Source organism: Sapajus apella, unplaced genomic scaffold (assembly GCF_009761245.1).
Source record: "Sapajus apella isolate SASKATOON/1434 unplaced genomic scaffold, GSC_monkey_1.0 scaffold182, whole genome shotgun sequence".
In the NCBI taxonomy this organism is placed as follows: domain Eukaryota; kingdom Metazoa; phylum Chordata; class Mammalia; order Primates; family Cebidae; genus Sapajus; species Sapajus apella.
The window spans coordinates 488735-513414 of NW_022437122.1; the positions used below are offsets into that span (position 1 = coordinate 488735).

Genomic DNA, 24680 nt, shown 5'->3' on the forward strand with positions numbered 1-24680 from the left:
CTTAGCTGACCCCGGCATCCAACCAGACTTCTGGTGTCCAGGGTGACATCTGCGCTTCATCTCCAGGCTGAACAGCTTCAATTCTCTGAAAAGTGCTTATTACTAAAGGGCTGGTAAAGCTAGGCGTGGTGACCCATGCCTCTAATCCCAGCTTTTTGGGAGGCTGAGGCAGGAGGATCGCTTGAGGCCGGGAGGTCAAGGCCGCAGTGAGCCGTGATCACATCACTGCATGCCAGCCTGGGTGACACAGTGAGACCCTGTCTCTGAAAAAAACAAAAATAAAAAACCAGCCAGAATCCTGTCTGTATTCATTAGAGAATGCAATTGAGCCTGGGCCAGGACGCCTGCCTTCCAGGTGGGTAAGGGAGTTAGCAGTGGTGGCCAGTCTGTACGCTTCATGGTTGTGGTCTGTGAACTTGCCTTCATTAGACTTGCCCTTGAGAGGGGTGCAGAAGACGAGCATACCACGGGCATCACTGTGCTGGTGCTGGTTCCTGCAGTCCTATAAAGGTGTGGGGAAGAGTTCCTCACCCTGAGAGGACGCTGGGCTGCCCTAGTCCAGGCTGGTGGGGAGGCAACGCTGTCCCATGCAACTCTGTAAAGAATCATTCACTTCTCACTAAGGTGGACAGCAGGCACCAGGGTCCTGGGCTGCAGGGGTCGGAGTTGCAGCCAGCTGGCTCTGCCTCCTGGTGAGGCTGTGTGGGCCAGGGCAGGAGGGCTTTGGAGCAACAGCAGTTCCTAACAGTTGATCTTTTTGAGCCCAAGCCTTCCAAATTGGATCACCAGCTCAAAGTTCTGTGAGCTTCCAGACCCGTAAATCCACCTGCCTCTCCCCATCTCCACTGAGACTCTCAAAGTCATCTTGAAATGCCCCATGTTGTAAGACAATGTCATTCCCAAGCTTCATGGGGTCTTCCCAGATGTCAGTTTCCGAGGCTGGCATGACCAGTCATCCGGCTCGTTCTCATGTAGGACTCAGACACATCCTTGTTCTCTCATTTCCCAAATGTGGGCTGCCAAGAGCCGAGTAGATGTTTTAGCTGAAATGTCCCAGAACTTCCTTCCGTCCAGTCTCCCTGCTGCAGCCTGTGCGATCTCTTCAAACAGTGGATACTCCGGTCCGGCCTCCTTGCCGGGCTCTGCCCCCTCCAGGTTTTTCCTAGCCCCTGCTCCGCTCATTCTGAGACCCACCACTAAGCAGGGACCCTCGGGGCCCAGCTCTGTCCTCCAAGGGCCTCACGAATGACCACTCGGTGCCCGGCCTCTGCTCCAGCTTCACTTCGAGGGCAGCCTCCCCACCTCGAGGCCGGGTCAGCCTGCTGCCCCTGTGCTCCCATCTGAATGTGGTCCTTCCCTGTGGGCCTCCTGCCTCACTTCTCAGAGTGTAACGATGCACCACAGAGGCCACAGGGGATCTCATGTGTGTCCCCTTCTGTCCCCCTCCACTCTCTCCATGGCTGTCCGCCACCTGGGCGCAGAAGTCCTGTCTGTCTCACTTCCTATCCTCCTGTTCCTGTGAGGGAGGCGCTCTGCCCAATTCTGTTGAATGAGTGAGTGGAGGCTGGGGAGAGGGAAGAGGGTGTGCGCATGGAGGGAGGGGCGGGCAGGGGATGCCGGAGCAGTCAGATCGCCGGCAGGGCAAGGAGCCAGGGTGAGGACACAGCCCCTGAGGAAGCTCAGGCTTAGCTGGGGGAGCCTGTGGCTGCATGGACAATCATGCTACATGGATTTCCCTTCTTGAACTGCTTTGAAATAAGAGCCAAGGACAGCACACCCTGTCAGGGAAACAGACAGTGCTGGAATTGGGTGACTTTGAGGAAGGTTCATACACAAGGGACTGTTTCCAAAAGTATGGGTGTCTGGAATTGCAATGCGTGCGGCAGTGTTGGTAGACAGAGTAACGTCCCCTCAAGGGGCCCACATCTGAAAGCCTGGTCCAGTGCATGTCACCTTCATATGGCACCAGCACCCTTGCCGATGGGACTTGACACAGGCTCTTCAGGTGGGGAGAGGCTGCAATGAGCCAGGCAGGTGCACCATCATCGCAGGGTCCCTCCACGCAGGAGGGAGGGTCAGAGAAGGGGGTGTGAAGGCAGCAGCAGCAGGGCTGGGAGAGCAGATGCTGAGTGGAGGCCGGGAGTGGAGAGGGGAGCAGCCTAGGGCCTTGGGCAGCCTGGGAAGTCAGAGACGGCAAGAGGAGCCCCCAGCAGGAGCCCACCCTGCCCAGACCTTGACTTTAGCCCAGCAAGACTAATTTTTGGTTTTGTCTTCCAGCACAGGAGGTTAACAAATCCTCCTGGCTGCCTGAGGCTGCCAGGTTGGGAGTGAGACCTTAGTGCAGCAGCAGGAAACGCATGCCGGCAGGGATCTGGAGCTGTCCCCCGTCCAGCCATGACCAGCTCCAAACCTGGGGCCACCACAGGAGGGCTGGGCTGGAGGAGCCCTGAGGAACAGAGCTGTGAGTCACCCCTGCTGCCCGAGACAGAGCCAGCTGAGGTAGCTTCACAGGAAGGAGCCGGGAGGCTCAGTGCCCGGCCCTAGGCTGCTCCTGCCTTTGGTCTCCTTCTGGGATTCCCCAGGGACTGGACCCCAGTGAAGCTGGCAGGACAGGAGCCCGTGTGAGCTGTACCCCGCAGCTCACCCACACACAGCAAATGCAGAAGGACAGAGCCCAGGGGTGAAAGGACAGGCTGGTCACACCGCGGACCACAGGGTCAGGAGCTGTGAGAGGCCAGGGGCCTGTGGGCTGGAACCGGGGAGTGTGCACCCCTTCTCAAGTCTCAAGCCATGCCCCTTGGAAGCTTCCCGAGCTTTGCCCTCCATCTGAATCCTGAGAGGAACCTGCAAAGAATACAGACATCCGGCCCCGCCCAGCAGCATCTGAATAAGACCCTTGAGGGTACAGGGGAGGGGAGTGGCAGAGGGAGGCTGAAGGTGGATGTCCACTGCTGCACCGCTTCCTCCCCCACTGTCTCCCAAGTAGCTCCTTTCCTGGGAGAGCAACTTCCTGTCCTCACAGCATATCTGGAGACTCAGTGTCTGACTTCACCACAACCATGCCCTTGACTCTGAGTGCAACACATGGGTTGCTTGTCTGGAATCCACGTGTGCCTGGCATCCCATGAGCTTGGCACTAGAATGGGCTTTTGCAAAGAGACTGGCAGCTGCAGTCTCCTTCTGTTCCTCAGTAAATTGGAGGGACCTGAATTCTGCCCAGGCAGCTCGGCGTTCTGTTTACCCCACGTATCATTGCTTCTGCCAGGACCTTCTCAAAACATAGGTGGTGTCTATTGCCCTCAGAGATGAAGAATCATCATGATCAAAAATGTGATATTTTCACGGTGGATAAATCAGCATAATAATGAAGTGTTTGACTTTCCAGGGGTGCATTTGGATGAAGATTGAACTCACACTGTCCACCTTGCTCATGAGTTTACATATATTTCCGCACGGCACAGTTCAGGAAGAGATTGAACTCCCCTAAGCCATCCTTCTGTGACATTGTACTTGACAATCCTAACTGGAGGGTGTTAACAGGGAGAAGCAGGAGCTCCTACTAACACAGCAGACACAGGCACGACACAGGGAAACGCCCAGTGGCCCTTCATGACCCGGAGCTGGGAGCCGGGCGGCCGGTATGCATTCACCACACTCAGCCACGTGCGCGCCTCAGGCTTGACAAGCACAGGCCTTTGCTTAAAGCCTTTCTAGCACGTCAGTGTACTTCCCATTCCGAAGTGAAGGGCACTCTGCAGAGACAATATTCACAGCGATTCTAGCGACAGTTCTTATCCTCTCTGTATCACTCCCAGTCATTGTCCCACCTCTAAGAGGAAGACAAGTCTCTTAGGAGTCAACAGACAAGCTTCCAAAGTCTGTCTCTCTTCCCTAAGTATCAGATTGGATTTCACTGGATCTTCTTTTGTTCACAAGGATGTAGAACAATTTTCCAAGAAGTGTTATGTTTCTAAACTTTAAGATTTTTAATTTTCAAGAAACAAATATTTACATCCATATAACTATGTATATGTATACGTATAACTATGTATAACTATGTGTATAACCATACAACTATAACCAATGACTATACTCTTGATGACATTTCAACATATTCCAAAAGGAAACTTTGAGTCCATTTTACATTCAGTAAGTTAATATTAAACTACGTGGCACATCAAACGCTTTACATTAATAATGTGTGTTTCAGATGATACAAATCATGTCAAGGGTATGTCTAATTTATGAACTAACAACTTAAAATACTACAGTTGAGTAGGTATGAGTTCCTTGCAGTAAACAAGTTATTACAAAGAGTATTATTATAAAGGATATATGCTATGCCAAGCAATAACAAGATACTGTCGATGTGGTCGCGAGCTAGTTATAGTAAAATGAAAAAAATGCTCTTGAGACCTCTTCTGTGTCATGATTTACCATAATTCTGAAGCAAAGTGTTTATGGCTGCTATTAAAATTAAAATTAAAGGGGATAAATAAAACACCCCGAAATTTGAATGAAAACTAAAAAGAAAAAAGTGTATGAGCTGTCATACGGTGTTTATATTTTCCTAGGATGTTAGATGTTACTAAAAACTCGATCTCAAAAATATTTAAATAGTCTGAAAAATAAAGATCTATTTAGATTACACTTTTGGAAACTTCAGAACATTATCAAGAATTTAGTAAAGGGTTCTTTTTATCATAACACTGATTCAACTATCCGGTCAAATCACTCGTTAGTCTTGTAGGCAGTCTTTAAGGAAAGGAATATGATGGAATGTTCAATCTTCTTAAGTCAAATCAGCACAAAGACATTAAATCACATTAGAGATTTTTTGTTTTGTTTTGTTTGTTTGTTTTTTTAAATAGAGATGGGGTTTCCCTCTGTTGCCCAGGCTGGAGTATAGTTAGTAGGATGACAGCTTCCTGAAGCTTCAACCGCCCGGGCTCAAGCTCTCCTCCCACTTCAGCCTCCTGAATAGCTGACTACAAGCTCACAGCATCACTCTGGGCTTACTTTCCTTTTTGTAGACGCAGGTCCTTGCTATGATGCCCAGGCTGGTCTCAAACTCCTTGCCTCAAGCAATCTGCCTACCTTGGCCTCCCAAAATGTTGGGACAGATGTGAGCCACCACACCTGGCCTAGAAACGTCTTACTTGCAGAAGGCTCTATGGGAAGTAAAGAAGTTCCTGTTTAAAGTTTCCTTTCTTGTTAAAAAATAAGCGTGCTAATAACTCTTCGTTAAGCCCTATCTATGTAGCTGTTAAACATGCCATGCTTACAGGCACGTAGTACATCCCAGGTCCTTGTACTTTAACCAAAATATCTGTGCTGGATGTGCTCATAGGCACGTCCCAGCTCTCCATTGCTTTTACATGTTTAAAAAACTTTTAAGTTATTAGTCAATCGAGTTTTAGTTGAAATTGTGAGATCTGGCTCCAGCCAGCAGAGATCAGACACAGCAGTAAGGATGACCCCAAATGCTAAGGAATAAATATATCTGCTCTCCTTTGTATGGTTTTTTTTTTTTTTTTGAGTCAGAATTTCACTCACGTTACCCAGGCTGGAATGCAATGGCGCGATCTCAGCTCACCGCAGCCTCCACCTCCTGGGTTCAGGCAATTCTCCTGCCTCAGCCTCCTGAGTAGCTGGGATTACAGGCACGTGCCACCATGGCCAGCTAATTTTTTGTATTTTTAGTAGAGACGGGGTTTCACCATGTTGACCAAGATGGTCTCGATCTCTTGACCTCGTGATCCACCCGCCTCGGCCTCCCAAAGTGCTGGGATTACAGGCTTGAGCCACCGTGCCCGGCCGACCCTTTGTATGTTTTATTCTTGTGGCAAGATGGCTAGCAAGGGTACCCTTCCTGCAGTTCAGGAAGTAAAAATGGTGTTGCTGAAAGATCCTTTGTCTCAGTGCTGATTTTTCTTTGTAGCACTGAGCATCTGCTTCCAACAGGTTCCAAAATGGCTAATCACAGATTTTTGGCATACTTAAATTAGTTCAAAAACCTAAAACCTCTTCTTTTAAATCATTGATTTAAATGTATTGATGTGAGTAAGCATCACCCACCAAACAAGGAAACAACACAGATGGTGAAGCTCAGGTACCTTTTATTCACTCATCCTTTTTAGATCACTTGCTAGACGCTGATGACAAGCTCTATCATTTTACAAACTGTATGATGGTCAACTACAAACTACAACAATTAAATATTCCTGGGGCCGAGCACCATGGCTTGTGCCTGTAAATGCAGCAATTTGGGGGGCCAAGGTGGGCAGACCACTTGAGGTCAGGAGTTCAAAACCAGCCCGGCCAACATGGTGAAACCCTGTCTCTACTAAACACACACACACATACACACACACACACACACACACACACACACACACACACACACGTAGCTGGGTGTGGTGGTGGGTGCCTGTAATCCCAGCTACTTGGAAGGCTGAGGCAGGAGAATTGCTTGAACCTGGAGGCAGAGGTTGCAGTGAACTGAGATTGTACCACTGCACTCCAGCCTGGGTGAGTGAGACTCTAACTAAAAAAAAAAAAAGAAAAAATCCCCAAATTTCCTCTATTTTACCTTCACTGTCTAATTTCAGCACAGGATAGTGAGATTTCAGTCCTCTTCACCATCCATTTTGCTAATACAGTGTAAAAGATACATTCTACAAGAAAACTTTACAGCAGCTGAAATAAATAGCAGGATTTGGTTTATTCCAATTCTGAAATTAGTTCACCAAGGGAAAAAAAGAATCAAATACAATGTAAAGAATAACTGAAAATCCAGAAATGCCACATTCTCAGACATTGTCTTACCACTAATCATGACTTCAAATTTTATGCTATTACTTGAATAAATTTTGCTCTTTTGGAATTTAAAAACCTTTTATTATTCTGATACCATGAGTTAGTTGTTCACCAACTACTTTTTCTTTAAGGTCAGTGAATGGTGAAAGGCATAGTTCATAGAAAACATAAAATATCTTGTGTTGCACTTTCAAATTTTAGAGTTAGAATTTTACTATTTAACTACTTTCTATGCTAGGTAATGTCACAAACTACTTTAAAATAGTTACATATAACATATAAACATTCCAGAAACATAGGTTATATGTATAACTAACACCCATGGGTGTGGAAAAAATACCATTCACTCCCAGTATCATATGCAATAAAAGAACTGCTTACTAACCCATTTACAAGGGCACATTAGCATTCTTTTTGCTTTTAGCTCAGGCTCTTTTTAATGAATGCCCACAATTACTAAGTGCTACTGTGGCAAACTCTACTCTTCCAAGACTCCACAAAGACAATCAGCATCACATTTTATTAATAATTCCAAAGGCCATAAAAAAAGTACGTTGTAGGAAAATATAACTTTCAGCCAAAGCCACTTACTCTGATGCTGCCAACCTGTGCATCAGCTGTTCTTGGAGGCACAGCTAGTTAGACACTACGCCATTCCTTCAGATGATGTAATCTTAAGGAATTTAGCAATTATGTGACTTACTAACATAAGACAGTATTTACCAATATGACCAGACCAACTGAAAAGGCCTTCTCACCTACTCCTGCAGTCTTCCCGGAATTCAGACACGCAGTGTAAGAGAACAGGTGTTGAAAGTTCTGCTGTCACTTCAGAGAGAATAATCACAACAATAAATGCAAAGGATAATGTACTAGAAACCGAGAAAATCTCAACCTAAGGTATGAACATGTTCAAATAAAAATACTACTGCATTCTAACCATACAGCAACTAAAAGAACCACTGCAGAAATGGTTATGAGGCTTTATGACACCAAAAGCAAATGAAGCGGTGAAAACATACCAACCATTAAGAAATAAGGACAAAGAAGGTGTTGAGGGAAAGAAGCACAGAAAAAAGCTTATCCCTGAAAGAAAATCTGTTGACTAAAAAAATCTGTTCTAAATACATAATTTAAACATTTCTATTATAACACACTGTCCATTTGGGAGATCTACAAAAACATTTCCTTGAAAAATTACCGTGACTTCAACTATATTTTTAAAAAGCCTTGACACTTGGAAAAGACTATAAAAATTAGAATAACTTGTCTCTTTATTTATTTAGAAATATTCTATTTAAAAGTCGGCCAACAATAGGAACTTCACAATTGCACAACAGAGAAAGTAAATGCATAATATTCAGCGGCCATGGTGTGTTTACCCAGCTACTAGAACATTCTGTGACTTACACCATCTACCCGGAACCATTCACCACATCTCCATTCACGCAGTGGCTCAAATAAGAGTTCCTGTGTTCGTCCCACAATAAACCTCAGTAATTCATACATCACAGTAGTTGTTACCATTTGTTAACAGAAAAAAAGAATGCGTCTTCATATGTAAGCTGGATTTCTTGTAGGCACAAATAGCCTGTTTTAGCAGGCTGGAGTGCAGTGGCATGATCTTGGCTCACCGCAACCTCTGTCTCCCAGATTCAAGTGATTCCCCTGCCTCAGCCTCCTGAGTAGCTGGGACTACGGGCGTGTGCCACCACGCCCAACTAATTTTTTGTATTTTAGTAGAAACGGGGTTTCACCATGTTGGCCAGGATGGTCTCGATATCCTGACCTCATGATCTGCCCGCCTCGGCCTCCCAAAGTGCTGGGATTACAGGCGTAAACCACCGTGCCCGGCCGCCTCTTTCTTTTAATTTGCGTATCTACACCACTGATGTTTAATTATTGATATATGTAGATTAAGAGCTACTTACTATATTTGTTACCGTGTTCCATTCTTTCTTCATGTCTTCCATTCTTGTTCTTCTTTCTCTTGTTTCAGTTGAGCACTTTATATGATTTTGCGTTTTCTCTTTTCCAGGGGTGGGGCGGTGGGCACGGGTTTTATAGTTCAATTATTAGTTCTCACTGTTATGAGTCTCTGGGCTGTGATCTTCACATGTGATTCTCATTCCCCGGCCCTGCTTAGCTGGGACAGGATGGCTACGGGGAGCTGGAGTTGGGTGTTTCCTTTCCTCCAGATTCATTAGGCTCTAGTGAAACCCAGTAGGTTAGGCTCTGGTTAGGTAGTTTCTCCTGAGAGGAGGCCTTGTTAAGAACAGAGTGTTCTGGCTGAGAATGGTGGCGCATTGCCTGTAATCCCAGCTACTCAGGAGGCTGAGGCAGGAGAACTGTTTGAACCCAGGAGGTGGAGGCTGCAGTGAGCCAAGATCACGTCACTGCACTCCAGCCTGGGTGATGGAGCAAGACTCTGTCTCAAAAAAAGAAAAAAAAAGCATTCTGTCACATTTTAAAATAATTATCTTTTCCTTCCCCATGCTGGAGGTACGAGGGATTTTTCTCCAATATTTACTGTGAGAACTCGGTAGAGATCTAGCAAGTAAAACGCACAAAACCATGTGCAACCCCCATGACCAGGCCCTCTGGAGTCTTCAACTCTCAGATTTGTCCACGTTGAGCCTCCAGCAATCCATCAATTACAGCGTAGGTTTCCTTGCACCCAACTGGTTCTTGCAGAGGTTTCTACTATTGGGCTTCTGCTCTACTACATACAATGCATTCAACCCTCTAGAACGCTTGCAGGAAATCATGAACACTGTTCCTACTTGGCACGTGTGGACACATAAATCCAAGTCACTCCCCTGCACCTGCAGGATTCCTGTGATCAAGGGTTTGACCCCAAGTCAAATGCTAGTTTCTGACCCCAAAGCTTTCAGGAACAAGCACCCTTGTCTCCTCTGCCTTCGTTCATCTCAAGTCTACCATGCCATAAACAGGGCGTGCATCCCTGGGTGGCAGTGAGCCCTTCAGTAACCTCTGCCCTCGGCTGACAGACATTCGGTCCCATTTTACAGATGCACTGCGCATACATTATAATAAAAGTGGAAGCAGATTCAAGGAAATGAAGTTTCTGCTAAGTCACACAGCTTGAATCCAATCTTCTGATGATAGGCTGTACCCTGTATTCTTCACGACACTTCATACCACAAGGATGGCAAAACACTAGACTCTGAGCAGGTCAAATTCCAGTGGAGAAACAGAAAACAGTAAAGATGCTGTATCGGGGATAAAGGCAATATTGCCAGAGGTCCCAGGGAGGCCAGATGCGCAGAGCTCCAAAAACCTGACCAGAACCTTTAGAGACAGGTAGGAGATTCATACACAGAAAAGACAGGACATGCTCAGGCACTCCTACTTGCTCCAAGTTCAGCTCATTCTAACAAAGACAATGATATGGCTTGGCTATGTCCCCACGCAAATCTCATCTTGAATTGTAGCTCCCATAATTCCCACGTGTCATAGTAGGGATCTGGTGGGAGGTCATTGAATGTCTTTCCTGTGCTGTTCTTGTGATAGTGAGTAAGTCTCACAAGATCTGATGGTTCCCCTGCACATACTGTCTTGCCTGCTGCCATGCAAGACATGACTTTGCTCCTCCTTTGCCTTCTACCATGATTGTGAGGCCTTTCCAGCCATGTGGAACACACTCAGTCAATTAAACCTCTTTCCTTATACGTTACCCAGTCTCGGGTATGTCTTTATTAGCAGGATGAGAAGAGACTAATACAGACAACTTGCCAAATTAGATGGGCAATTCGCATTCTTCTCAATCCCTCCATGCTGGAGGAACAAGCACCTCAACTGAGACATGTCCTGGTCACCACCCACGTCCCCAAGTCAGCACCTCGACCAGGTTTCCACATCTCCATCACTAGCACTTAACTGCTGGACTCATAAGGTTGACTTCTTTTGCTTTTTGTCTTATTTCTTACCTATGTTTCAGAGTTCAGAAAGAACATTTCTTACTAAGATGAAAACTGTATTGTACAGACACTTCGATCTTGCTGACACGAGTCACATTTTACAACAAAATGCACATGCCTTAGAATTCCAGCATGTGAAGGCTGCCAAGACCATCTAGCAGTTCTCAAACTGCAGTGTGCTAAAGACTGACTGAGATGCTTAATTAAAATGCAAATTTGGGGGCCCCAACCCAGAGATTCTGATTCAATGGGTACTCAATATACTATCTTGCTAGAAATCAATGTAAAACTTTGAATATTCAATTGCAACTCTTCACTTCATTTTAGAGTCTTAGCATTGCACACCCAGCAAATAAACATTTATTAATTTTATACTTCTCTGCACATACAGTGAATAAACATTTATTAATGTTATATGTCTCCGCCATAAACAGGGTGTGCATCCTTGGGTGGCAGTAAGCCCTTCGGTAACCTCTGCCCTGGGTCAACAGATATCCATTCCCATTTTACAGATGGACAAGGGACAGAGAGGAAAGATCACCTGCTTCAGGTGACACACCAGGTAAGAACTTGCATGGAAACTGACAACTACATCTCTTAGACTTCTTACATCAGAAGCAGATGTAACATCAACCAGCCCTGGTTATCCACCCTGTAAGTAGAGTTCACACTAAGGAAAAGGAGACACTGACTTAAAGACATTTCTCTTTCTTTCTTTCTTTTTTTTTTTTTAAATATAAGACAGTTGAAAGGGAGGGGAGGAGTACAAATTTAAAATTTTCTTGATCAGATTTTTATTTTTTATTTTGGAGACGGAGGCTCGTTATGTCACCCAACCCTGAGTGCACTGGCATGATCTTGGCTCACTGCAGCCTCTGCCTCCTGGGTTCAAGTGATTCTCCTGCCTCAGCCTACAGAGTAGCTGGGACTACAGGCGCGTGCCACCATGTCTGGCTAGTTTTTATGTTTTCAGTAGAAACAGGGTTTTACCATGTTGGCCAAGCTGGTCTTGAACTCTTGACCTCAAGTGATCTGCCCACCTCTGCCTCCCAGAGTGCTGGGATTACAGGCATGAGCCACTACACTCAGCCTTTTTGATCAGATTTAACCAACTATGTATTTGTGACTATTCAGGGACATTTACTCTGGGACACACAGTGTTGAGAATATTCCTCTAAGGAAACAGTTCCAGCCTGAGTCTAGGCAGCTTCTAGGGTGTTTGGGCAAACAATGTTATTTCAAAAGTGTCCTTTGCGCTGCTGAGTTTAAAAGGAGAGGAAATGGAGAGTTCCCTTGATCCAGGAGCCAGGAGATTGATGCTTTTGCGGGACGGCAGGGGGTTGCTGTGGTGTGTGTGAGTGGCACCACATGGGACAAACGCCCCCACGTTTTGGTCATCACACAAACCAGTTCTTGTCAAATTCCTCCCCAGAAAAGTTTCCTGCAGCTCCAGGCCATGGGGCTGGGATGGTGCAGATGTTAAATCGTGGAAACGTCAAAGAACATACCTACTCTTCCTCTTTCTTCTCTGTCCAAGGAGCCCCCGTCTGAGAACAGCCTGACCATCACCTACCTGCAGCAAACTACATCTTTGAGCAAAACACCTGCGGGGCCGGCAGGCCGGAAGGCAGCTTCCCCAGGTCACTACCCGCCAGGAAGGACCCAGCAACCTGCCACCACTCACTTTGTCGTCCCTCCACTGCCCTCGTCGTTGTCGGAAGATGACGATGTAGAAGAGCCAGGGAAGTAGGCGGAATCCACGTGGTTGGGGCTGCCGCTCTGGGCCGGGTTGATGGGCGACGACCGCTCATACAAGGGCGTGTGTTTCCCTTCGTGAGGAATGTTGCTGTAGCTGTTCTGCTCCGTCAGATTCTTCCCGCTCGTGTCCAAAGTGAGAGCTGCTGGCTCAGAGAGGCTGTACGGGTATGGACCCTGGCCCGGGGCACCCCCTGGGCTGGGCACCTGTGGGGCCTGAAGGGAAGGGCACAGGTCACATGCGCATGTGGCAGGCAGGACCAGACTCAGGCCCGGCCTGACGTTTCCTGACTCATTGTTATGTCAACAAACACTGGCATCTAGTTCACATATCAATTCAAGAGGTTAGGAACTTATTTTAGCATTTGTCAAAATCTAATGCACGCACCGTGTCTCAGGCCCGCCACCCCACCCGACGCAGGGCACGCCTTACCACGGGCTTTGCTTGCAGAGAGGTCTGCGGAATGTTGAGCATCTGAGGAGGAACGTGCGGCGGCACCATCCCAGGCATTCCAAACGGACCGGGTCTGGCTGCTTCACCAACACAGAGAGAAAAGAATCACACAGCTGTGAACAGAATGAGTTTCCCAGGGGATCCTGGGGGCCAGCGCATGGCGCCAGGGGTCTCACCCTCACCTGGCTCAGACATCGACACCGCCATGGGTCCCACTTCTCAAAAATCATTACAAATTGCTATTTTACAGTGAAGAAAACTTAAATTTTACGATGTTCAATTTGATGGATTGGGGCTGGGATGGTAACTTTCCAGATTTCTCAGTGAGCTTGTGGTAGTGGTTCTGCTCTCGTGCACCTCCCGAGGGTCTCTGTCTGCAACTTGGTGGGCATTCTCTATAACTCAGTCTCCCAGCTCACAGCTGCTCCTGGCCTGTGGGCTCCATGAAACCAGAAGTCCTGGCAGGCATCAAAGGAGCAAAGTCTGGATGAAACAGCTTCCTTTACTTTTGTGAAGCAAGAAGATTTTTCTGTTTAAAGTACACTGATATCACCATTAGGTTCTTAGCTAGCTAGTGAGCTTTTGAATACCTTTTAAATAAAAGGTAATTGCTTTCCATTGTTCAGCAATTAGGTTATACACTTCAACACATCTTACAAGATGAGTGATTTGGGATTCTGTGCTCTCTTAAAAAATAATTTCATAGGGAACTGATCTAAGATGGCCGATTAGGAGCAGCTCAGGAGTGCAGCTCCCAGCGAAGGTGCGTAGGGTGAGTGGACGCCACATTTCCAGACGGATTTTTATTGGCCACATACCAGGAGAGTCCCAGGCGGAGAAGTCCCACGGGTCGCCAGCGTGGCTGTTTTGGCCCATGGGGCAGGTCTCTGCACAAAATACACGGGTCTGGGCACCATTTTAGCTGGTGATTGGAGCTCCTGGGAGACAGTCGCCCATTCAACTGATAAAAAGGGAACTGAAATAGGGAGCCAGGACAGGAGATTCCCCGGCAAAAAAGCGCCAGGAATCTCTGCGAGGCTCTTTCAGCTGGAGCAGTGGGTTGCCGCACGGGCAATCACACAGATCCGGTGTCTTTTCAACAGGCGACTGGAACACCTGGGAGACAGAGTCGCCCATTCAACTGATGAAAAGGAGACTGAAACAGGGAGCTAGGCCAGGAGATTCCCTGGCGAAAAAGCGCCACGAGTCTCGGCAGCTGTTTCAGCCAGTGCAGCAGGTCTATGCACAAGAAATCACGTAAATCCAGGCACCATTTCAACTGGTGACAGTCACCAACCTGGGAGACAGAGTCGCCCATTCAACTGAAGAATAAATAAATAAATAAATAATTTAATAAACCTGTCCCTATGTGTGCTGGCATGTGCTAGTCAGTCATCATTCCCACACTAACCTGAAAAAGTGAAGAAATCTGTTAGAGGATGGAAAGCCACATGGAGAAACTGAAGCAGAACAGCAGGATGAGGAGCCGGGCCAGCCTGAAGCTGGGATGGGAGGCAAGGCCAGGAAGCCTCCACACTCAACACTGCATCTGGCCTTACAGGGTCTAAGGACAGGAAGAGAGCTCAGGGGCCATGTCAGCCAACAGAAGTGAACAAGTGCATAGATGATGCCCATAAAGGGCTATTTCAGACACAGCACAAGACCCACAGTAACAAGGACTGAGCATGGCCCAATTGTCAACAGCACTTTGAAACACCACCAGCAGAAAACAAGAGGACATAGGACATGGACCCCGAGGAGCTGCACTCCCTCTTGGAATCCTTAGGTGCTGAGCACCTATGATGTGTCAGGCTGAGTCCTGGGCCTGAGGATGCAAGGAGCCTTGAGGCAGTGTTGGTAAGAGGCACACTTCTGAAGACACAGAGAAAATAGAAAACTTGTGTGAGACACAACAGATCCACCAAGGGCTTGGACAGCTGCACCACCTCTCCCTTAGGTTTGTTTTAAATGTGGAAGAAAATCAAGCCTGGAGCTTCCTGACCCCAATTTCCCTCTTCTCCATCCTTTTCATCTGAACACTAGGTGATATGATTATGCTTCATGTCCCCACCCAAATCTCATCTTGAATTATAATCTTCATAGTTCCCGCAATCCCCATGTGTCAGGGAGAGACCAGGTGGAGGTAACGGGATCATGAGGATGGTTTCCCCATGCTGTCCTTGTGATAGCCAGTGAGTTCTCACAAGATCTGATGGTTTTTTAAGGGGCACTTCCCTCTTTGCTCGGCATTTCTCCTTCATGCCACCTTGTGAAAGAAAGTGCCTTGCTTCTCCTTTGCTTTCCCCGGGATTGTAAGTTTCCTGAGGCCTTCCCAGCCATGCTGACCTGTGAGTCAATTAAACCTCTTTCCTTTATAAATTACACAGGCTCAGGAAAGTTTTTTATAGCAGTATGAAAATGGACTAATACAGTAAATTGGTAGTGAAGAGAGTAAGGTATGGCTATAAGATACCCAAAAATGTGGAAGCAACTTTAGAACTGGGTAACAGGCAGAAGCTTGAACTGTTTGGAGGTCTCAGAAGAAGACAGGAAAATGTGGGAAATTTTGGAACTTCCTGGAGACTTGTTGAAAGGCTTTGAACAAAATACTGATAGTGGTATGGACAATGAAGTCCAGGATGAGATGGTCTCAGATGGAGATGAGTAACTTGTTGGGAGCTGGAGTGAAGGTGATTCTTGCTATGCTTCAGCAAAAAGACTGGTGACATTTTGCCCCTACTCTAGAGATCTGTGGAACTTTGAACTTGAAAGAAATGATTTAGAGTATCAGATGGAAGAAATTTCTAAGCAGCAAAGCGTTCAAGATGTAACTTGGATGCTCTTAAAAGCATTAAGTTTTGTGCATTCACAAATAGATGATTTGGAATTGGGACTTATGTTTAAAAGGAATGTAGGCATAAAGGTTTAGAAAATTTGCAACCTGATGATGGGACAGAAAAGAAAATTCCATTTGCTGAGGAGAAATTCATTCAAGGTGGCTGCAGAAATTTTGCATAAATAACGAGGAGCAAAATGTTAATCGCCAAGACAATGGGGAAAATGTCTCCAGGGCATGTCAGAGGTCTTCAAGGCAGCCCCTCCCATCACAAGCCCTGAGGCCTAGGAGGAAAAAATGGTTTTATAGGCTGGGTCCAGGGCCTTCCTGCTTTGTGCGGTCTTGGGACTTGGTGTGCTGCATCCCAACTGTGGTTAAAAGAGGCCAAAGTATATAGCTTAAGTCTCAGGCCATTGCTTCAGAGGTTTAAAAGTCCAAGCCTTGGTGGCTTCCACATGGTGTTGGGCCTGTGGGTGCACCGAAGTCAGAAACTGAGGTTTGGGAACCTCCACCCAGACTTCAGAGGATGTATGGAAATGCCTGGATGTCTAGGCAGTAGTTTGCTGCAGGGGTAGAGCCCTCATGGAGAACATCTGCTAGGGCAGTGCAGAAGGGAAATGTAGGGTCAGAGCCCCCACATAGAGTCCCCACTGGGGCACTGTATAGTGGAGCTGTGAGAAGAGGGCCACAGTTCTACAAATCCCCAAATGGTAAATCCACTGACTGCTTGCACCATGCCCCTGGAAAAGCCACAGACACTCAACACCAGCCTGTGAAAGCCGTCAGGAGAGAGGTTGTACCCTGCAAAGCCACAGAGGGGGAGCATACCAAGGCCATGGGAGCCCACCTCTTCTATCAGTGTGACCTGAGTGTGAGACATGGATTCAAATGACATCATTTTGGAGCTTTAAGATTTGAAGTCCCCACTGGATTTTGGAGTTGCATGGGGCCTATAACCCCTTTGTTTTGGCCAATTTCTCCCATTTAGAATGGGTGTATTTACCCAACTAACTAATCAATCAAGTTAGTTGATTCTAGGAAGTAACTAACTTGCTTTCGATTTTGCAGGCACATAGGCAGAGGTGGATTGTCTTGTCTCAGATGAGACTTTGGACTTGGACTTTTGAGTTAATCCTGGAATGAATTAAGACTTTGGGGGACTGTTGTGAAGGCATGATTGGTTTTGAAATATAAAAGCGACATGAGATTTGGGAGGGGCAGGGATGGAATGATATGGTTAGGCTTTTGTCCCTACCCAAATTTCATATTGAAAATAATCCCCATGATCCACAGGTGTCAAGGCAGAGACCAGGTGGAGGTAATTGGATCATAGGAGGAAATTTTCCCCATGCTGTTCTCATGATAGGGAGCGAGTTCTCACAAGATCTGATGGTTTTATAAGGGGCTCTTCCCCCTTTGCTGGGCACCTCTCCTTGCTGCAGCCTCATGAAGACAGTGCCTTGCTTCCCCTTTGCTTTCTGCCATGATTGTAAGTTTCCTGAGGCCTCCCCAGCCATGATGAACTGTGAGTCAATTAAATCTCTTTCCTTTATAGATTACCCAGACTTGGGCACTTCTTTATAGCAGTATGAAAATGGACGAATACACAAGCCAGGAGAACACAACCCGCGAACCACCTCTCACACTGCCTATCTGCCAAAATAGGTAAGGACAGAAAAATCCCCCAAACCTTTGCTCTCGTTTCCTGAAAGCAAACATCCATGGCTGCATTCACAAGAGGCTCCCTAACCTGATACTGGGTATGGTGAGACCAGCAGTGCAAATGTTGTCCTGGGTCCAGCCTTCTGAAAGCCAAGCATGGCCCACAGAGGCTGGGAGTGAAGCACAGATCATTGATTGTTGTTGACTGCCCCTAGAGAAGGACCAGGAACCTTACAGACTAAATCCCGTGTGCAGTTCCTGCCTTCCAAGGGCCCCCAGCTCACAAGCTCTAAAATACCACAGCCCTTTGATCCTTGGCTCACACCAAGAAAAAACCTTGGCACAGCTTCCACCTTGGTGCCAAACAAAGACAATTGCAGTGTGAGAAGCTGGGAATGATGAGCCTGTCATGTATGTAGTCACAGGCACGTCACACTTGCATGAAACACACACAAATAGACACATGTGCACACCACAGGTCCCTGACTGAACAGTAAGTCCACAGATCCATGCCTCTAAGGGATATGTGTACACAAGCAAACACTCACCTCATGCACAGGGGCAGATACACACAGGAGTGCACACAAACACACCCTCACACTTGCGTGCATGACACACGTGCAGGCATGGCACAGACAACACAAGGAGGTGTTCCTAATAAAAAAATAACAGTACATCAGCTAGATGTGCACCTCCACGTGTGTGACCAGTCACACTATTATTTTTAAAAATTGTTCTCAGGTGATTGTGATAGGCAGGTTTGACCCAAAGAATATTTTAAAATCTATTCAAGTTCTAACAGTATAGTTTAAGTCAGTGTAAAACGTCTAGTGTATAATGCCCTGTGGGGGACCTGACATACCTAACTTTGGAATAATAAAAATGAAAGACTAGACTCAAGTAGCAGCCATATTCAAGTGAAGATGATCGTTTTTGTTTTTCTACTTTTGGCCATTACATCCTAAAATCTTCCTTGAAAGCACAAACTTTATTTTAAAGCAAACAAACAAACAAACTATATTACAGCATAAACCCAAAGAATTTCAAGGAAAGAGTATTTCCTAAAATCACATTCCAATCATTGACCTCAAATAATCTTCTGTGAATCCACAGAGCAAGTCACTACTCTATTGAGGCAGTCCAATAAGTGAATCAATTTGTCTGCATTTTCTGAAGGCTGCAGAAGCACCTCCTAACCCAGGGTCTGCCTCTGCGGATTGCAGGCCTTCGTCTAAACCGGTGCCCAGGTACAGCTGAGCAGAGCACTGTGTGTCTCCTCTACGACAAGAGGCATCTTTCTCAGAAGGGACATGGGGCTCCGGAGTGGAGATCACACCACCAGGTTCTCACGGTCTTCTTTGCACACTTACTAAAGAGGTGGGCTTTCATCAAAAAAAAGTACGCAGACTGAAGACAAGAAGTGAAAGAAGAAAAGGCCAAAACAATTTACTATATTTCAAAATATTTCATAACTTTAAAAACGGTTTTTAAATAGTAAAAATTTCTTTCAGAATGATGAGAAAAAAAACACACACTGCAGTCCCTTGGCTGTGTGAGCTCCATTTTTACAGCTCAGTTACCTACTTCCTCAAAGGACTCACCCCTATATGAAGCTATGTGGCTTTCGCTCTGAATTAAAACAATTCTTAAAGGAATGGTGTTAAACTGGAACCTCTTCTTAGAATTACAGTCAGCCTTACCCCAGTCCCCATTCCTAGCCCAACCTAACAAATGCTCCTCTATTATTTGGCATATTATTCTGAAATGTTATGTTGAACTAAACAAAAACGTATACAAAGCAAGTCTTCAAAAAAAAAACCATATGGGTAGGCATTGTATGATTTTCAAGTATTCCTCAAAAACTATAGCTTTGAAAATGTTGAGTTCAAGATTAAATAAATCAATACAATCCCTACCACCTTTAGTTTTCATCGCTTGCAAACATAGACAAGGCAAATTTTCCAATCATTTTAAGCATGTGTAAATGCACATATATACTAAATAACAATAGTCTACAGAAGGTAAGAAGGTATACAAAGGAAACTCTCATGTGACCTGTTCGCATTACACTACAGATCCAGTGTCCAGAGAGGCAGGGTGGGGCCTGGAGCACAGTGGGAGGGCATGATGTCTGGCCATGCTGCCGGGAGAGGAGGCCCAGCAGAGCCGGTCAGGCCAGCCGAGCCGAGACTGAGACCAGGTGCAAAGTGGGTGCCCAGGGAGGCAAAGGATGGAAGAGCAACTCCCAGGAGCTAAGAGCCCGGGGGCAGCCGATGCCGGCCCAGAGCCTGTGGTGCTGGCCAGACCCCATGGACCAGCCAGAGGCTGGTGCTCAGAAGAGAAGGCCTGGTGACAGAAGGAGACAAACGCTGAGGGATGATCAGCTTGAAGAAGGCTAAGTGCAAGGCCCCTGAGAAGTAAGATTATGAAACAAGTGAACAGGCATATTCATGTGACACGTGAAAGAATTCAGAACAGCAGGAAAAATTAAACCACGGAAGCAAATTTCAAGTCAATACAAACAAGAACTTTCTAAGAACGAGAGCAGTTCAACAATGGAAAGGGCTGCCTTACTGACTGCTTGATTGCTCATAAAGAACATTCTACAGCAGAGAGCTGGGCTGAACTTCTACAAGCGTTCCTTGCTCTCCAAATGGTTTCCATCCCTGAATGTGGATAGCAAGAGGGCAGACAGCATGAGATACAGCATCATTCAAATCTACCCCGTCCCGAGTCTCAAGTAGCAAGTTTTACCTAAATGTGTTCAGTTCCTGGGTTCAATTAATCAGTTTGAACAGAATACTTGTACTGACTGAGCAAAGTTCAAGAAAGCAGAAAAGGAACATTACATCCCACTAAAGCTGGTTACGGTGGCTCACGTTTACAATCCGGACACTGGGAGGCTGAGGCAGCAGTTCACACCAGCCCAGGCAACGCAGCAACACGCTGTCTCACCAAAACAACAAAAAAACCCAAAACCCCAAATCCCACTTAGCCACCGGAATGAGTTTTGTAAGTCTATGATGAAATAAGATAAATTGGTTTCTGTCCGTTTGTAGATTTTGGAAAACCACAACGTAAAAGAAAACTCTACCAGGTCTCTATTTTGAGGTCACTGGGAAACTGAACTGACATTCCTCACTTGTTACCAAATATTGAAATGCCATTAACAAACCCAACATCAATAAACCTAAATGCATCCACTTTGGGAAGGCACACGCTGCAGTCTTTTAAATCAGACAGTAGCTCAAAGGAGGGTATTGGTTCTTCCAAAACATCTCATTTTTAAGTTCAAAATAAAAATGACCTTCCAAAACAGCCACACTATCAGGCAGTCTGTGTCACTTCCTATACCATACTAACTACCACGAACTCACTGAAAACGGAGCGAAAGGTCGCAGAGCAGACACTGAAAGCAAAACCCCCAGCACCAGCAGGAGAATCCAATTTTCTACTTGGGAATTCTAGACCGGAAGGGTAAGATGAGTGGCCTTACTCAACGGGAGCAATGCCCTGACTTCCCCGTGGTGCCCTCTATTCCGTCAGCCTCCGGGGCTTAACATCAACGTCATCTGCGTTAGCTTTAAAGATAAAAACTGGCTGGGCTAGGTGCCTCATGCCTATAATCCCAGCACATTGCGAGGCTGAGATGGGCGGATCACCTGAGGTCAACAGTTAGAGACTGGGCTGATCAACATGCTGAAACCCCGTCTCTACTAAATATACAAAAATTAGCTGGGTGTGGTGGTGCATGCCTGTCATCCCAGCTACTCAGGAGGCTGAGGCAGGAGAATTGCTTGAACCCAGGAAACGGGGGCTGCGGTGAGCCAACATCTCGCCACTGCACTCCAGCCTGGGCGACAGAGTGAGACTCTGTCTCAAACAATAACAACAAAACTGACAAAGACGAACAAGGACACATCTCCAAAAAAGCAAGCACAGAATGGCATGTACAATCCAGCGTTCAATTCAAAAGCAAAGCAATGCTGTTAATTATACCATTGGTATGAGGTAAAAAAACATAAAAACATGTTTAGGGCCAGGCGCCATGGCTCACACCTATAATCCTAGCACTTCGGGAGGCTGAGGCAGGCGGATCTTGAGGTCAGGAAATTGAGACCATCCTGGCCAACATGGTGAAACCCCGTCTCTACTAAAACTACAAAAAATTAGCTGGGCGTGGTGGCACAACCTGTAGTCCCAGCTACACAGGAAGCTGAGGCAGGAGAATCTCTTGAATCCTGGAAGAGGTGGTTGCAGTGAGCCAAGATTGCGCCACTGCACTCCAGCCTGGCAACAGAGCGAGATTCCATCTCAAACAAACAAACAAAAAACATGTTCAAGGGGGCTGTATGTGACTTTTAGAAAAGCCTGATGCATATCTTTTTTTATAAACGAATGACCTCAAGCACAGGTTGCCATTTGTGTAACCTGAAGACCTGAAGCAGGTACGCCACCACTCATTCTACTGTTCCTTCTATTTTTTGTTACATTAACAGGCTTTCATAACAACCACAAAAAAATTTTAGTAAAAATCTAGGAAAGGGTGAGTGTTTTCGAAGCAAAACTACAGGACAAAGTGAGGATTTCATGCAACACATTTTTAAGGAATGTCAAAAATTTAAAGTTATGAGTAAAATACACCAAAAGTACAATATTGAATACCTGGTGAAAATAAAATTCTTTTTTAATTTTTATTTTTATTTTAAGTTCTGGGTTACATGTGCAGGACATATAGGTTTGTTACATTGGTAAACGTGTTCTATGGTGGTTTGCTGCACCTATCAACCCATCACCTAGGTATTAAGCCCAGCATCCCTTAGCTATTTTTCCTGATGCTCTTCCTCCCCTTACTTCAACCCCTTACAGGCCCCAGTGTGTCTTGTTCCCCTCCCTGTGTCCACATGTTCTCATAGTTCAGCTCGCACTTATAAGTGAGAGCATGAAGTGTTAGGTTTTCTGTTCCTGTGTTAGTTTGGTGAGGATAATGGCTTCCAGCTCCACCCATGTCCCTGCAAAGGCCATGATCTCATTCCTTTATTTTTTTTAGAGACAGGATCTTGCTCTGTTGCCCAGGCTGGAGTGTACTGGTGCGATCTTGGCTCACTGCAACCTCCACCTCTGAGGTTCAAACGATTCTCATGCCTCAGCCTTCCGAGTAGCTGGGATTATGGGTGTGCGTCACCAGGCCAGGCTAATTTTTGTATAATGTTTTTAGTAGAGATGGGGTTTCACCATGTTGGCCAGGCCGGTCTCAAACTCCTGGCCTTAAGTGATCCTCCCACCTTGCCCTCCCAAAGTGCAGGGCTTGCAGGCCACCTGACTTGATCTCATCCCTTTTTATAGCTGCTGGATATGTACCCCATTTTCTTTATCCAATCTATCATTGCTGGGCATTTGGGTTGACAAGTCATTAAAATAGCAAAAAACTAAACATATTCTTGATGCTGACAGCAGGGACATGGCTAAATATGGCACTTCTACACTGCAGAGTAACAGACCATCGCAGGAGAAAATAAGAAAGTCATCATCAGCTTCTACAATGGGCCCCACTTACAGGTCATGGCCCCCAGGCTTGGTCAGTCCCCAATCCCCTGAGGCCGTCCCTCCCCCGTGCTGAGCCCACTCCTTTGCAGGAGGCCCCAGGGGCCCCACTCCTGCGCTGACCACAGCAGGACAGGAGGGCTACCAGGTGGGTTCACCGTCCAGCTGTCAGCCAGGCCCGGCCTGGCGCAGCCTGGGGGCCATGTGGTCTCTCACGTTTTCACTCTTTCTGCTCTAGAGGACCTGCCTCCATCCTTTGGCCCTTTTGCTAGAGCACTCAGCTGTCTCTGGCTGTATGACTGCAGAAAATCACGTTTCAAGGTAATAAATCTACAAGATTTTATGGTGAATGAGTATTTAAACCTCTTTGGATTACCGCACGGTCCACGCTGATCCCAGCAGCGTTTACTTACCCACGTAGTGTGGTGGCTGCCGCGACCGAGGCTGGCTGGTCGTGGAATAATGCCTGCTTGCTCTGTTACATCCCAGAACGGATTCTCAGGGCCTGGGGGCTGGAAGATGCTCGGGAGGAGGCTGTGGCCGCGGCGGCGATGGGCTGGAGAGAAGGCCTTGGCGCGAGGGTCCGGCGGCGCTGGAGACCCGGGGCGCGGGGGCAGCGGCCAAGGCAGGGCCGGGCTGGGCCCATCGCGGGCTCCAGGCAGCGCGAGCGAGGCACCCCGTGCCCGCCTCCGTCCCGCCTCAGGCCACCCCCGAGCCACGGAGGGAAGGCGGCCGCCGACGCGGGCCTCAGCTGGGAGTCCTGCCCCTTCCCCGCCGCCGCGGGGCTGGGGGCCGCGAGGGGCGCGAGGAGAGAACCGGAGTGTGCGGGGACGCCCGGAGCCCCGCTGCCTCCTCCTCTCGGCTGCGGTCTGCAGGCAGCGCTTCCTCAGCAGAGCGCGGGGCGCCCCCGGCCGGGCTCGCGTCTCCCAGCAGCCGCCTCATTTGAAAACACGGCCTTTCCCACGCGCTTCCCGCGGGTTCCGCCCGAGCTGCGCTGGGTCCCGCGTCCCACTGCTCGCCCCTTGCTCCCTCCTCGGCGGCTTCCTCTTCTGCTCTCACCCCGGGTCTCCCGCCTGCCTTCCAGCAGCATCCCTTTCGGATGTCATTCCTCACCGTGAAGTGCTTCATTGAGACTGCCGCTTACCGTCAGCACCCCAAATCTACTGGGGGTCCATCAGCAGTACAGACTGGCAGGCTTTATGTGCTAGGTCGGCTTTTAAAAAATGTGTTTTAAGCTTAACAGCCTTTAAAAAATTGTATTATCAAGCACAGAGTTTGAAAATTACACTGAAATAATTTTTAAAATGAAAGGCTAGGCCGGGTGTGGTGGCTCACGCCTGTAATCCCAGCACTTTGGGAGGCCGGGGCGGGCGGATCACCTGAGGTCAGGAGCGCAAGACCAGCTTCTATGGCCAACATCTGAAACCTCGTCTCTACTAAAAATACAAAAATTAGTTGACCATAGTGGCACATGCCTGTAGTCCCAGCTACTTGGGAGGCTAAGGCAGGAGAATTGCTTGAACTGGGAGGTGAAGGCTGCAGTGAGCCGAGATCACGCCACTGCACTCCACAGCCTGAGCGACATAGCATGACTCCGTCTCAAAAAAAAAAAAAAAAGAAAGAAAGAAAGAAAAGAAAAGAAAAGAAAAAAAGAAAAAGGCTCAGCAAC

The 24680-nt window shown here is 47.1% G+C and overlaps 1 protein-coding gene across 6 annotated transcripts; it reads right to left on the bottom strand.

Moving 5' to 3' along the window:
• Positions 1-284: 284 nt before the first annotated feature.
• Positions 285-23954, bottom strand: CUNH9orf129 (chromosome unknown C9orf129 homolog). Of its 6 annotated transcripts, none has more exons than XM_032268499.1 (4): positions 12949-13197; positions 12445-12731; positions 7578-7647; positions 285-3677 (listed from the first exon to the last, which is right to left on the bottom strand). In XM_032268499.1, the coding sequence occupies exons 1-3, from the start codon at positions 13024-13026 to the stop codon at positions 7602-7604; spliced, it is 411 nt and encodes a 136-aa protein (XP_032124390.1). In that variant the 5' UTR covers positions 13027-13197; the 3' UTR covers positions 285-3677; positions 7578-7601. The 6 variants fall into 6 exon arrangements, with proteins under 6 accessions (XP_032124390.1, XP_032124389.1, XP_032124388.1 ...); XM_032268497.1 differs by lacking the exons at positions 285-3677; positions 7578-7647 and adding exons at positions 9748-10131; positions 23425-23954 and having other exon boundaries at positions 12949-13049; XM_032268498.1 differs by lacking the exon at positions 285-3677 and having other exon boundaries at positions 6706-7647.
• Between the last annotated feature and the right edge of the window lie 726 nt (positions 23955-24680).